This window comes from Anticarsia gemmatalis, chromosome 19 (genome assembly GCF_050436995.1).
Source record: "Anticarsia gemmatalis isolate Benzon Research Colony breed Stoneville strain chromosome 19, ilAntGemm2 primary, whole genome shotgun sequence".
NCBI lineage: Eukaryota > Metazoa > Arthropoda > Insecta > Lepidoptera > Erebidae > Anticarsia > Anticarsia gemmatalis.
Window position 1 is genome coordinate 5395106 of NC_134763.1, and position 15751 is coordinate 5410856.

At 33.4% G+C, this 15751-nt stretch overlaps 1 protein-coding gene across 1 annotated transcript in view; it reads left to right on the forward strand.

The window, feature by feature from the left end:
• Positions 1-2453: 2453 nt before the first annotated feature.
• The window catches only part of LOC142981330 (zinc transporter ZIP1-like), a 39809-nt gene continuing 26511 nt past the window's right edge, over positions 2454-15751 (forward strand). The window contains exon 1 of the mRNA XM_076127172.1: positions 2454-2918. Within this exon, the coding sequence (XP_075983287.1) occupies positions 2627-2918 (292 nt within the window). The 5' untranslated portion in view covers positions 2454-2626. The remainder of the gene's footprint in view (positions 2919-15751) is intronic.

Below are 15751 nucleotides of genomic sequence, written 5' to 3' on the forward strand. Positions count from 1 at the left end.
GATTTAATTTCTCTTATGATATAAGTAATATCCATCCCAATTAGACCTATATGCGTCCCCTGAGTCCGATGAATAAGAGCGAACCTTATGGGAATTTATGGAAGGAAGCCTATTTACCTGATGATACCTGATTCAGATTGTGATCTTAGCTGGCTAATTAGATGGTTTTGAACAATCTATACTTACTAATATTATAAAGCTGAAGAGTTTGTTTGTTTGTTTGTTTGAACGCGCTAATCTCAGGAACTACTGGTCCGATTTGAAAAATTCTTTCAGTGTTCGGTAGCCCATTTATCGAGGAAGGCTATATATCATTACGCTACGTTTGTAACATTTCTTACTGGTACTCTGCTCCTATTGGTAGCAGAGTACCAGTAAGAAATGTTACAAAAACGGGAAAAATTTTGAACCATTCTCTCTTACGTGACGCAAGCGAAGTTGCGCAGGTCAGCTATACAAAATAGTTCGTCAGGATTCTCCTCTTTCGGTTCATGTGTGTAGTTAAGATATATATGCTACGTAGAGCCACAGTAATGTGTAAAATATTAACATTAATCATTGACTTTTTCAATACGTCGCTTTGTTAATAGTTCGTTCATAATGTCAAGTGTTTTTATGATGTGTTATTTACCTGCACTTTATTAAATGTCGTCATTTTCCTTGCCTTATCTACGATAGTTCTTGTTAAGTTTACGCAAAGAGTTGCAAAACTGTAGACTAATGTAGCGCGCTGACAATACATTTATGGTCTACAATTGATTATCGAATTTATGCTATTAATATTAAATTATAGAGTGCTTTCCTTAGTATAAAGATCAGTGCTTGAAATGCGGGATTTATGAAAAGTCAGTGGATTTTAAATAAGCTCTTTTCAGATTTCACTATAACAATAAACTTGAAATCTGATTGTTTTTATTAGTTACGGGGAAAGCTTTTGAGAAGAATTTTGATATAACCACGGAAAATGTATGAAAAAACCGTTCTAATAGATAAATCGAACGGCCTACTGATAATGTTTAATACTGTTTAACCAATACATTTTACATACAGATATAGCATTTTTTATTTTTTGTCTCTGTACGGGACTTACTTTATAATAAAAAACTTTTATAACAGTTCAGGAAGTAACATTCTCTACACCTACATTGTGCATTAAAAGAGATATCATCTGTACATTTCTAAACCGATTACGATCGTAATGTCACGAGCAATAAGACAAATGCTACATTGTTACGTGTTATTGCTTGGGAGTTGGCAGAACTGTGTCAAGTATACGTTTAGTTATTATTATTTAGTTTATTTACTTGCATTACGACACGTGGATTCATGTGCATTATGTTTGTGCACTCTCTGTATCAATCATCTTGTGACGTTTTGTCTCCCTAGGTTATGTCATTTTGACAGAGCCAATCAAACTAATTTTTAAAGTTATTTTTTACAATAATTCTTTCGTTGTTTGTTCTACTACTGCTACTAATAAAAGCTAGCTATTGGTACTAAAATTGAACAAAAGTGTATGAAAGATTTAAAAAAAATATTCTCTTCTATTCTCTAAAGGCTCAGTTTCGTTCCCATATAAGACTAATTTACTATTTTCCCAAGAATTCTATGCCTCTAAATTTTTTGTGAAGGCCGCATCCCCAAAGCCTGTATACATATAAATGGATTGATGGCCTTGGATATTTATAATTATCTAAGTTTCCCTGTTCGGGGTTTTTCCACTTTTTTTTAGGTACTGCCGGTGTTTGATAAGCTCGAAATTACAGTATACTATGTGAATAATTAATAATTGATTTGTAAGGCATTATGTTCATTGAGCCTACTGTCTGTGTTTTAGTATTGTGCATAACTAACTTAATACAATAATGATGTATACTTACTTGGACCACTGTCCCAATAAATCAATATTTATAAAAAGATAGATTTGAAATAAATTTTGATAATAAATTAGTCAATATAGCTCATTTAAGAACGGCTATGCTATTAACGATAAAACTCAAATTAGTAGTTTTAGAGAAAACGGATTAGGTACGTTATTTTATCATAACGTTGTTATTTCCGTAACTCGAAGGTTAAGCTAAATATTACTACTTTACTGTATCAAACGATTAAGATATAAATCTGAAGTACTTATCACCCACAGTCACATATTCGTTACAAACTTTATTATCACTATAGAACTGGCGTTAGAACTGTTATGATAAATATTTACATTAACATTTATTAAAATCATATCACCAGTTACAAAAAAAAGGTTAATAATACGAATGCTAATAAAAAAACACCAATTGAGTACTTTGATGAATTTTCCCAAAAAATAATAGCGGAAAAACCACCGTGAATATTGTAATATGACACATTAATTTAGCGAACGAGTTTTAAGGTTGTGCATAGGAGGCGAGAGCCTGCGCGGGAGTGGAGCGAGCGACGCCGGCCAGCGGCTCAGCGGCTACGAGTCGCGTGCGCATAGTACTAGCGCGTCGCTCTCCGACGACGCACGCGCATTTGCTGATATCGCACCTCGTATATAAGGGTACGCGCCGCAGGTGCAACCCACTTACACGCTCACCTTCCACCTGAAGGGTCTTCCTTGTTAGTCAAAACTTGGGCAAAAATTAGTGCCAACATGTCCGAAACTGTGGATGTGCTCCTCCGTCACGACGAAAATGATACCGAAGGTGTTGTCCTCGCCAAGGGGGTCTCCATGGCCGTCCTCTTCTGTGCCTCCATGATCTGTGGTCTCGCACCACTGTTCTTGGCCAAGAAGCTCAACTGGATGTCGGCTGAAGATGCGGGGAACCTGAAGACTACCAATAGGGTGGTGATGACACTACTCTCTTTCGGTGGCGGTGTCCTGTTGTCCACAACCTTCATGCATCTAATGCCGGAAATTCAAGAAAATGTCGAATACCTGCAAGGTGAGTTTAATTTTACTATTTTGCATACTTTTGTTAAATTCAAGATAAACAAACTCCATGTAGTAAAACGGTTAAACGGTTAAACGCATTGCGGCATGTAAACAAACATAAATTCTTCCTTAACTTTGTCATTACTGGATGATCAGCAAATATTAATTACAGATCTGGGGGCACGGAAGTGCCCCCGCAAGTCGAGCAAAAAAAAAGCGGCACGGCCGTAACATCCTTTTCTCGAAGCAATTCGGGCTATTTTTGACACCCCTATAATTTCGTTGTGGATAAAACAAGAAGCCTGGATTTTCAGCAACTAATTGGTAATTGTATAAACACGGTATATTTAAAATTTCAGTCAATTTGAACCAGTAGTTTAAAAATGACAACTTGTTAAAATTTTGAATTTTGTCACTCACTGATTCACTGACTCACTGACTCACCGATCATCAAAAGTCTAAGGTACTTCTAGCAGACTTAGAAGCTTCAAATTTAGAATACAAATAGGGTTTAGTGTCTTAATCATGGGAAAAATTTTATATTTTCTAATTTCGGTCCAGTTTTCTAAATACACCAACTGCAACAATAACTTTGTAATCCCATATAAATGTATAAGATTACAAGGTTACATTTGCAATTAATGAATTATTATTACTGTAGAAAATAAAATAAATAGGTACCTACTATATGAGGCATAACGGGAGGGGGTATAGGGTGGGTAAGGGTGTTTAGCCCATGAAACTGAACAACATTCCCATAGGAAAATATGTTGTATTATGAAAAAAAAACGTCTTTCCATACAAACTGGACTTATGTTCGCTCTACAAAAAGAAGTGAGATGCCATCAAAAACATTCTGTAAAAACCTCAAGTCTCGCCGTAAAAAGTTGTGAGATCTATATAATACCAAGTCGATTAATCTATTTAGTCTCTACTTAAAGGACCTTCTGTCTTAAGTTATTACGTATGTTATTATCATGCCAATTTAAAGAAAAATACTTTTAAAACAAATAGATCGACTTGGTCATCGCAAGAAAACACAAATTCGCCATTAACATTTCAGGAGCATTAACTTCTCGTCGTGCTGTGTAGTGTGATAGAAACTAATAATCAAATCATGCGATGGCCAGGTCGGTCTATTTGTTTTAGAGGTATTTTTTTTTAAATTGGCATGATAATAACATACGTAATAACTTAAGACAGAAGGTCCTTTAAGTAGAGACTAAATAGATTAATCGACTTGGTATTATATAGATCTCACAACTTTTTACGGCGAGACTTGAGGTTTTTACAGAATGTTTTTGATGGCATATAATTGACGTATTTAGAACAACGCTGCGCCGAGTATATTTAAACGTATAAAATATTCCACAGCTGGAATTTAATAGAGGAAAGTGTTATTTAGTTAAGTTTACACAGGGAGATGGAATATTTGCATAGGACGGATATGATAGGTATGTTATCTTTATAAAATTATAACTAAACCAGTACCGGTAAGGGCTCGGACAGATGTATAGTCACAGATGCTTAGAACAACATCTGTCAGTGAAAACAGCAGATAAACATACGTTTGACAATGAAAGCTGTCATACAAAAGATTTCAATAGCAGCTTTTTCTATGCATGTCGTGCTTTCGTTATGAATGAATACGAAAGTTAGGTGTATGACAAAATGTTGCATAAACCTTGCATGAATAATGTAGCGGTGCGTTTTAAATTGATATGGATTTTGATAAAAATGAGCAGAGTATTTGTGCAGCATGTTTTTTAAGTAAATAAAATTGTACCAATATTTAGGAAAAACATTGTTAAATACTCTTGAAATATTTGATTATTTGTTTAAAGGAAATTAATATTAATTATATCGTATGTACGTTTTTAACCAGCTAATTAGGCGTATTTTCTCGTTACCTAAAAAAACCATTACTGTGTCAAAAATTTAAGTGTATGAAAGATTTTTTTTACTTAGGTACCTATTAATACTCATAATGTTATAACAACAAATAAAATGTAAATAAAAATATATTTACTGTAAAAGTTAAAATCACCACGTGTCCCAAATACAAACTAATTATCTACTAATCGTTTTTTTTTAACTGTGCATTAGATTCAGTCCAGCAATTTTATGGCACTGAATAAACACAGGTCCTTAACGGATCCGACTTTGTTCATCACCGCTATTGTTTTACGGATACCTACATATTATTATAAAAACCTCGAATACAGGTAAAAATAATTATAAATGAATCAAATGGCTGCGTTGTCCATGAACTACATACTTTAAATTCAAATATCACGACAACATGTTTGTCGTTTTCATATTAAATTATTATTGCTGACTAACTTCTGCGTCACATCGGCCCGTACCTAATATATTTCGTAAAATCTTCAGACTATTTTCTGAGACGTTAATAGAACCTACATCAACAAGGTATAACGTTATTGCCGTGTGTTTTGTTCCAAAACCTTTTAAAAAATAGATAAAAATATATAACTTGTATGACCTGCAATATCCCCAACCCGCACTTGGCCAGCATTGTGCACTTAAGGCCTGACCCTCCCTTATTCGGGAGGAAGACCTTACCCAGAAGGAGGCCTGTAATAATGAGTTATAAAAGTAACGGAACTATGGAAAAACAGTTAAGAAGTAGTTAGTTTCGAAGATTTTCTCTCTACAAACGAACAATATGTTTAAAATTAAGTATAGAGATATATTTACATTGTTTTCAAGGTTCATTGGTAGTTACGCTTACTCTCCTATTAGAATGTATGAGCGGTCGAGAGGACATTATCTAATGCTTGTGCAATAGTTGTCAATATGTATGTCAGTGTGCATCGACACTCGCCTCAAGTCGCCTCCGTTCTCGGTACTTCTTTTTTTCTTATTCAGTAATTCTACTCATTTATGTAACCTTGTTTGTTTACTATTCAGTTCTCTGAATGGTCAGTGAACCTACGGACTTTAGATTATTTGAAATTTACGCTTGGTAATAAATGAGGTTAATTTACCTTAATGAAATTATTGGTGGACAATGTTGTAATTATCCTTTAATACATTTGCTTGAACGTAACTTGGTTGAGGCTTTTAAATGACATTATTTTTGGAGGTTAAGTACGGGAAAAGGAAATATCGTGCTCGTTAGGATTTTACATAACTTCTTGTTAAAACTCATAAAAATAAAGCTATTTTTATAAAACACGGCAAAAACGAATCGTATTTTCTTTACAGTTACACCAGAGTTAAAAAAAACGGTTGCAAAAATCCGTTATTATTGAAAAATTACGGTAGAATGGTTCTCAACCGCAACTCACGACTCTCGTTCGAAGTAATCTAAATTCTCTCGTTTTAATACTGAAAGCGAGAATTTTCCTTGTTATTTCAATGACTATTATCACGAAATACTCACCCCTGAAAAAAACCTTTACTTAATTTATTGGTAAAAGAAAATTTTACTGCCTGTGTTAAGTTAGATATTATTAAATTGTAATTATTAGAGAAATCGTAATATCATCAGAGGATAATAGTTATGAAAAACAATAGCAGGGAATAATCTAGCGTCATTGCTGACCACAGCTGACCAATGTACCTGTTGTAGCCTGTCATGTCATTCCGATCTATTCACTATTGACTTACTAGTGACTAAAAACAAGACCGTAGAATAGCCACCTACTTAGTCCAAAATTAATATAAAGAGTGTGCTATGCCTGATAAAAAATATTATAAAATCATAGCATAAACAGAGTGTTACAATTAGGATATCTCTTTTTTATTTTTCAGTTTCCCTATATAGTTTCCACCCGGTTTAGAGCCATTATATTAGTAGAGTGCACATTATAAAGCAACAAACTATACCTACCTATAGCTTGTCGAGAAGATCTGATATATACCTAACCATTTTTGCAAAGTGGAAAAATAAAATACTTAAGTCCACATGCAAAATAGGTAGGTATATTATCTATTATGTGCAATAGTATCATCTTGTTTATAAGTATGTGCTAGCAGACATGCATCAGACTGCATTAGTTTCGTGCGGGCGGTTCAGTCGCACGCCGCGCACCGGACGTCAGCTCAACAATTAACCTATTACCAATTCAATGAAGGGAAACACAGAACCAGAGCGGCGCACGCGCATCGCATCATAACATAACACTACGTATTCCCCCGACAAGTAATGTATAGGCTTGTTACATGCACCCAGTGTTGGGTCAATCAACTAATTTTTTCAATCAATTGATTAGTCATGACTAATTTAGTCATGAATAATTTAGTCATGATTGAATTAATCATGAGTAAAAATAATAATCATAATCATGATTAAATAAATTAGTCATCAATCATTTAATGATTAAATGACTGATGACTAATTTATTGTATTTTTGTATGATGATTAAACTAAAAAAAATAATTCAGGTGACATAATTTTAGTTTAATTGAACACATCTATAAAACTATAACTGATCACCACCTTAAGTTGACTGAAAGAAGATAATTCCATTATTTATAAAATTTGATTTTCAAAACGCGTAGTTTTAAAAAGCAATTTAAATTATTTTAAACTAAATTAGCCCGAACTTATTTTTGCAAATGTGTACCTGTGTAAATTAAAAAAAAAAAAAACTGATTCTGTTGTAAAACTAGCTTTAATTAAAAACCTGTGATTAACAAATCAACAGTCATGGAACGTAGACTTGAAAAGCTTAGTTTTATTTAACTATTATTTTTAGTCATTAAAATTTTAGTCATGATTGAATAACTAACACTAACACTAATTAATCATCAATCACGACTCATGATTGAATTTTTTTAGTCATTATTCATTAGTCATGAATAAATAATTTAATCTTAATCATCAATCATCAATCAAACTAAATTTTGCCCAACACTGCATGCACCTCGTTATTTCATTACTCTTCAATGGGTACGGGTCTTTACTTAGTCCGCAAAGATGCAATTAGATCATAGTCCACCACGCTAAGTACGGATATAAGAAACTGAACACATATGCAGTCTTTCCCACCTTTTGTTTTTCTAGCAAGTGAGAATTAAATATTTTTGCTTATTGCTTAATTGATAACTCATTAATACTTTGATACGACTCAACATTCAGTACATCACCAAATGATAGACGAACCTCGTAGTCATTTTTCTGATGAATGATTCTCACCGAATACTTTTTTTTTCACCTACGAATTATCTACCTATACATAGTATACAATATACTGGCATGTAAAGGTACATAATACCTACCTATTATATTATGAGTCTACCACTTGGGTAATATAGCCACAAAACATTGTCGTATTTGGAAATACCTGGTAATTCTCATTACTCAACTTAATAGATCATAATGATCATATTCTGATTCTAAACAATACATAACAGCTGTTACGCTTACACCCGTAGGTTAGGTAGAGGTGATTGAAAATGAAAAATACATAAAATAACGCCATTTCGTAGGGGTAAGCACCAAAGAACGCCTTACAAAGTTACAACTACCCTTGTTTCATTCACATCGACACATTTTGTCTCTGTTCTATGTAGTAAAAAAAAACCTATGATTATAGAATAAAAAAACATGATAGGCAATAAATTACCGAACATAATGCAAATGATGCATTGTCACTCGATATATTTATTGATGAATTCGATTGACGTCTCGCTAAACATGCAATACCAGACATCAATATACATACAATATTTACAATTGTTTTGGTGCATTGTTTCTTCGTACAATTTAATGCTCTATATTGTACTCACGGAATAGGAATTTAGTCTATACAATTGTATAAAACATAATTGTTGGATTAACAATCATGATTGTCAACAATCTGCATCGCAACAGATACTTTGAACAGTATTTATTTACAATGCAATACTTTTCCATATGTATGACAAATTATCACTCATGTTATATTTATGAGGCATTAATAAATATCTGCTTTATACAAACATATTGTTGCAACATGAGTAACTAAATAATGCTGGTTACTAAGTTGTATTGCGACCGATCTGAATAAAATAAAAACACATTTAAGGTACGTGTATGTTTGTATGCTTAGCTAATATTGCCCATGAAATTTTGCTATGAGGAAATGCGTAAAGGCCGTGGGAAATATCATTAACTTGAGATAAAACATTACTTCTCGGAAAGCTGTATTATTCGATTGTGTGCGAGCGGGGAAAGTGTATGCACTGAAACAGGAATGTTAGACACTCGGCTGACTAGCGTAATTAACGACAAAATCACATCATGGTTGAGAATTTGTCCATACGTGAGAAGATTCGTTTATAAACTGCCGGTTTAGTCGCGCGGAATGTGTTTAGTAAGAAATTGTATACATATTTTTTTCTTTTCTACCTATTACTGTCCCACTGCTAGGCAAAAGTCTCCTCCTAAACAAGGGAGGAGTTAGGCCTTGAGTCGACCACGCTGGCTGAGTGCGGGTTGGGGATTTTGTATGCCCTTAATAAATGTTTTAAACAAATTTTAGGCATGTGAGGTTTTACCGCGATGTTTTCCTTCACCGTTAGAGAGAGAAATAAGTATTTCTTATTCACACTTAACACATTTTTATTAAATGTCGAACAATTAAATTGTAGACGAAGAGAAAATGTTTGCGTTATGATTTTCCAAATAAATGAACTTCGTACATTGTTTACATCAGGCTTACATCGTAACAGTGAATCAAGGCAACACATTACGCATATTATTATGTCACGAGCAGAGAAAGTATACGAGTAATATTAAAACACAAATTGACACTGTTATTGCGATATGAGACCACACCGTTAAAAAGTATCCACATGGCCATAAACACGACATAAACAGAAAACAAGGAATCATTTTAAATGTTCAGCTTTCGTATTACGTATAAAGTATTTTTATACGAGTATGTTCCGCAAAATGTAATGAAGGAGGAAATTGTAGCTCTCGTAATGATTAACTCGATTATAATAGTTTTGTAAGTGCATGCCTACTTATGTTAGTTTCCGTAATAGGTGAAAAACGTGTGGATATGCAAATAACGCTTCTGTACAAGCTCATTAGGAAACATGCCGGTTGAACTAAGTTCTTCATTTGCATATAAAGAAGTCGTTTCATTTTTTATAATGTTTGTATATCGCGGCATCGGTGCGGACGAATAGTTCCACGTATTTGTAGAGCTGGTTTACTTAATTTTTAATGACATATTTTTTTAACGATAGGCAAATGAAATTACTATCTGTTTAACTTTAACACTAGAAAAGATGTAAATAGTCTGAATCTAATTTACTTAGTCATTTTGTTTATTACCTTTTTTCACAGCCCTTCTCTTCTTTACATAAGAAAATAAATTTTCCCAGTCACGATTGACGAATCGATTACTCACAATAAATACATAAATAGCAATCATGAATCCAAAATCAGAACCAAATCAGCAATGTATTTAGGTCAAATACAGACACATATTATGTTTGTCAAATCGAATAATACTAAACTTGATTCTCTACTACTATCGACCACCGACACCCGGCAAGCTATCAAGAAATTTTGCACGAAAATCTGTTTAGCGCCTCTACCGGGCTCCGTAAGAACTATTTTGGCAGTACATTTTAGATGTCAAACTCTCGATACTCAACAGTACCGACTGTAAATAAATGCGCTTCTGTATAAAATACTAAGCTTTATGCAGTAGGGGAGAAGTGCCATGAAAGGGACACGTATTGAAAGGGACATTTCAAATCACAGCTAAAATAAAAACCGATTCAGATCAACATTATTGTTGTTGTATGGCAGCACCAACGGACATTCGATCGCACCTAACTTCATCCTTCTGTCACTTCAAAGGTGGCCACCGCGTGTGAGTGTTCGTATTACGGTAGAAAAGTATTTTTTTAGCTATTTTTGTAAAACGTTTTTTCAAGTGATGTGAATTGATTATTTATTATTTTTCGTAAGATTAGTCTCCTTGTCGTACACAAATATAAAAACAAAAGGTAAGTACACTTTTATTTACAATTGTAGATTTTGTGGTTATGTTTTCATTTTGAGTATGATATTTATGAAAGGGACACAACAAACGGTTATGAACGGGACGTCCCTTTCATGACTGCTTATATAACTGTGATCAATTATTATTTATCATTGCAGATAAAATGTCACCAAAAAAGAGAACCCGGGTGTTGATGCCAAATAAATTGAAGAGGCAGTGAATGATATGCACCACATGGGCACACGAAACCTGTGGCATTAAAGGCATTTTCAATTTGTAACTAAAAATATTTTTCATATAATACCTAACCAAAGTTAAAGAAGACAGTTAATTAGTGTTTAAAATGTTTATGAAACTATGTAATGTACCTAGGTATTGATCTCTATTTCAATTACATGTTATATAATAACTTGTTATGTTCTAATCACTACATAGTATAAAACAAAGTCGCCCAATTTGTCTGTAGTCCCTTCGTATGCATAAAACTTTAAAACTACGCAACGGATTTTGATGCGGTTTTCACTAATAGAAAGAGTATTTTCTCCGACAGGTTTTTATATATAATTGAAATACATTGAAACTATATTAGCTGAGTTATAGCGATTTATGTCCAAGAAGTCAGAAAAAAAATCTAATTGAAGATTGCATTTGTGCGTGCGCCGCTTATACCGTTGGATACAAGTAAGAACAATGTATAGCAAAAACATTGGTCTTTATTAGTTCTACAAAAAAGTCTGCGATGACATATATCCAGCTTTTTTATTTAAGTCACAAAAACTACTTTTCTGTATTAAAAAAACATTTAATTCGTTGGGTGATGTTTAACTGGTGATATAACCAATAATACATATATCCTTATCAAAATAAGTAAGTTCATCATCACGAGCATTTAATTTAGATTATTTTTGCAGTTTACAGTGTGTTATTTAGACATATAGTTTAGGAGATATCACGATATTAGTATTGCGGCACGGTACGGGCCGGCCGCGGCGGCGGGGGCAGCGTCCCTATATATGGGAAACCTTTCTCATCGTTAAAATGAAAATGTATGTATACCTTATATTATATTTCAAAAAATGGAGACAAAGTTAATCTTCTAAAAATAAATGTAAATAAAAAATAAGTAAAAGTAATAAAATGTAGAATGTAAATAATTTAAAAAGTAAACAAGAAAATAATAGTTAGATGTATATAACAAAAGTAGGTAAGTACATAAAAAAAAAACAAAAAATATAAAAAAACGGTACATAAAAAATAAATAATACTAAAAGGTAGGTACTACGACTTTGATCTATACATATAAGACAAAAAAAAATCTGTACATTATTTAAATATTTTTTCCAAAAACTGATAGGGGGGGCGATCAAAGAAGAGTCACAGAAACCAAAAAACATTTTAATATTTTAAACGCGGTTAAGGGAAAGAGAAGTTATTGTGAATTGAAAATTAGTATCCAATATGTGTTGGTGCGTTGACTGTATTTGTCGAAGTAGCGGGATACACGCAAACGAAGTTGCGCGGGTCAGCTAGTAATAAAAATAGTAAGACTAGACATAACAATTCCTTTAGTTTAAAATCTGATCGTAAACTTTCTTAAAATTATCTATTGTAGTGGTGGTTCCTTTATTATGTTAGTTTTTTACTTAATTTGACCTGATTATTTAAGATATTTTGTACTGTCCCTTTCATAAATGATCATGTCCCTTTCAAAACAGGCCATTTATGAAAGGGACAAAACACACATTTTTGAAAAATGCAAAAATAAATGACTCAACAGCTAGAATTAATAATAACTGTATTTTATTTCAATAGTTAATTAATGAAGGCTTCCCATTCAACTCCAACCTAATAAAAATAATATTTTATATACTTATTAGAGGCTCCACAACATAAATGTCCCTTTCATGGCACCTCTCCCCTACTCAGTACAATAAGTTCATAGGGTGTCACGGTCAAGTATGTATTACATAAGCGATTACGTCATCACCAGTCACGCTCGACTCCATCCTTAGCACTTTTGAGTTATATGCAAATGTCTGACCTCTGATCTGTTTATGGTCCTTCATGTTTTATGCAGATATTAAGAATAGAATCAAAACTGAATGTAAATCTTACCTACAGTACAAATCTTATTTTTAATTATTTATATTATAGGTACTGTGACGTATAGTATTATATTTGCGTGAACACTAATTATGATATTTTATTTAAGTAGGTACGTATTTTACATAGAAATTGAATCGATAATGCATTATTTACTTTTGTTTGATTGGCTATATTAATAGTCAATTAATTTTCCGTATAAAATGCAAATTACGTACAAACAATATCAAACTCTCTCTAATAGTCTATAACCTAATTCCTAAATTTAGACCATAAGGTAGACTCTCGTTTACGCATACGGATTGATCGGCGTAAAATGAGTCATATTTCACCTGAGAATTTACAAATACTACAGCTTAGTATATGATCTATCAAGATCGTATGCATATGTTCAAAGTTTCAAACAACCAGTTAATAGTCGTTAGCAAGTTGTTAACGGTAGTTTATGTCGAAACACGTACTCTCGGCCCTTAAGGAAACTGTGCTGAACCGTGCATAAAGTACTTATGATCTTGTGTTTTTCCTCATACAGGTATTTGTGTAAAAATCATAATGATTTAATTATCACTCATTATGTGGTTTGTAAGATATGTTTGTGGTTTATTTTCCTAGTATTAATCGATTAGTTCGATAAGTATCTTCCTCCGAATTTACTAATAAACATCTTAGATCACTGACTCGTCAAAACCAATCAAAATAAAAAAATACTCTTAATTTTTTTATGTATTACTCATTAATTTACACAGAGTATACTGACGTATCCTGTTCTTCGACTAAATATCAATATAATTTAGCAATTTGTACCTACTTCCAATTTACAAACACGTTCAATAATATAATATATCCCCTTTTGATGATCTAGACTTGCACGCTGGTCTGACCACTAAGTACTGACATTCACTTTTATTACAACTAACACTAACTTACTTTATCAGTTCAATGGCCGATGCCAGACCATAATATAGTTAAGGCTATGCTGCGATTACGAGCGAAAGATGCAAATTAAATGTCACTGTTCTGGACCACGATCAAATGTTAATACATATCTACTCTCATAGCATATTATAATGAAGAGTTTAGTTCAGATAGCATCTCTCCTTATGTGAATAAAAGTGCTCAGTAAAAGAAAAAACCGCGAAAATATTACCTTACCGATTTAACTTGATTAGATTTAAAAAATATAACTGTCTGCAGCGTGGTCTAAAAAAATACAGTCCAGTATTACAGACACGATGACTGTATAATAAATGAACACTTGCAAACCTGCAGCAAATGTCTTGCCATATATTATGGGAAATATTTCAATTATTTAATGCGGTCCATTTCCGGACGAACCCGATTTGGAATACTACACGAGCGATACCAACGTAGCCGGCGTTATTTCCCGCTGTCAACAAAAAAGATCGCAGTGAGCCGCCCACTTAGAGCAAGTTTAAGATTTTTGCGAGCTTCGAATGGGCATCGTGACCGGTTCTGGATAAATTTTGGTCAAATTGCCCGGCGATTGCGTAATTTGCACTACGCAGGTTTCCAAAACTGCCAATTAGTTTGTGCGTTCCTTAGCCATATCATTGGAACGTGTTCGACGTAGATTGTATGTCCGTGACTACTATACAAAGTATTCGGTGGCAGAATGTCGCCTACATTGGCGGTGTGGAGGTGCCAACAGACAGGTCAAGCCACTGAATCACCATAGTATTTGTAATGAATGTCACGTGCATTTATTTTAGCCGATATGTGTCGCACGTTACAGCATTATTAGGACGCTTAACGGCACTGCACTTTCTTGTCGTGAAACGGCCATAATCGTAAAATTAAACTGATAGTAATCACAGAGGTTATTTACCGTTGCATTAATCAACGCGCTCATCAAGGTAATGAACATTTCCTAATAATTATATTTGACACAATATTCCGTAATGTTTACGCGTCAGTGCCAATCTGATTAGGAGTTGTTGTGGTCGCCGTGACCGAAATCGGTCGCATCTATATCATCATTAATGTTTCCTTGGAAACATGTATATTTTTAGTTTCTGGAAGGTTAATCTACAGAATTACTAGATATAAAGAACTTCATCAACAACATATAAAACTGGATACCTTATATCACGGAAAAAAAATAAGAAATAACCCACTGCATTTTTTTTACGCGGATGTAGTTACGAGTACTTACGATAAACGTAATAGAACGAGTTGGTCTAGATTTTTATTAAAATTGTCATTTATTTTACGTATGCATACACCCAGTAATACTTCATTGTCGAAACACTACAGTCTCTATAAGTTAATCTCACAAACTTGTATTTAATCTAGACTTGGAATTACCCATGATATTTGAAACCAATCAATAACGCTTCCTCTTACATAATTAGAAAACAATTTGGTCTACGATAACAAATATAATGCGTATAATTAAAATCTCGTTCTAAAACAACTAACTTCGTCACTAATTATTCGAATGTCACAAAACAGTAAAGTCGACAAGCTTTATGTACTTTACATGACTTTACGCGTCACTGCTTCTAAACAAAGGTCGTATGTGACAAAACATAACTTTCATTAATTATGTATCGTGCCTGTGAGAGACGCGAAGCGACAATCTTGAGTTCCCATACATACCTTAGAAATAGGAAGTCCGTACCTGCCTTTATTTAACTATTTTGATTGCAAAGAAAATGTAAATTATGTATTACCGAGGCTAAAGCTTTCCTATTGTTTCATTATGCACAACTCAATGAATAAAATAAGAGAAAGTATTTTCGGTTCA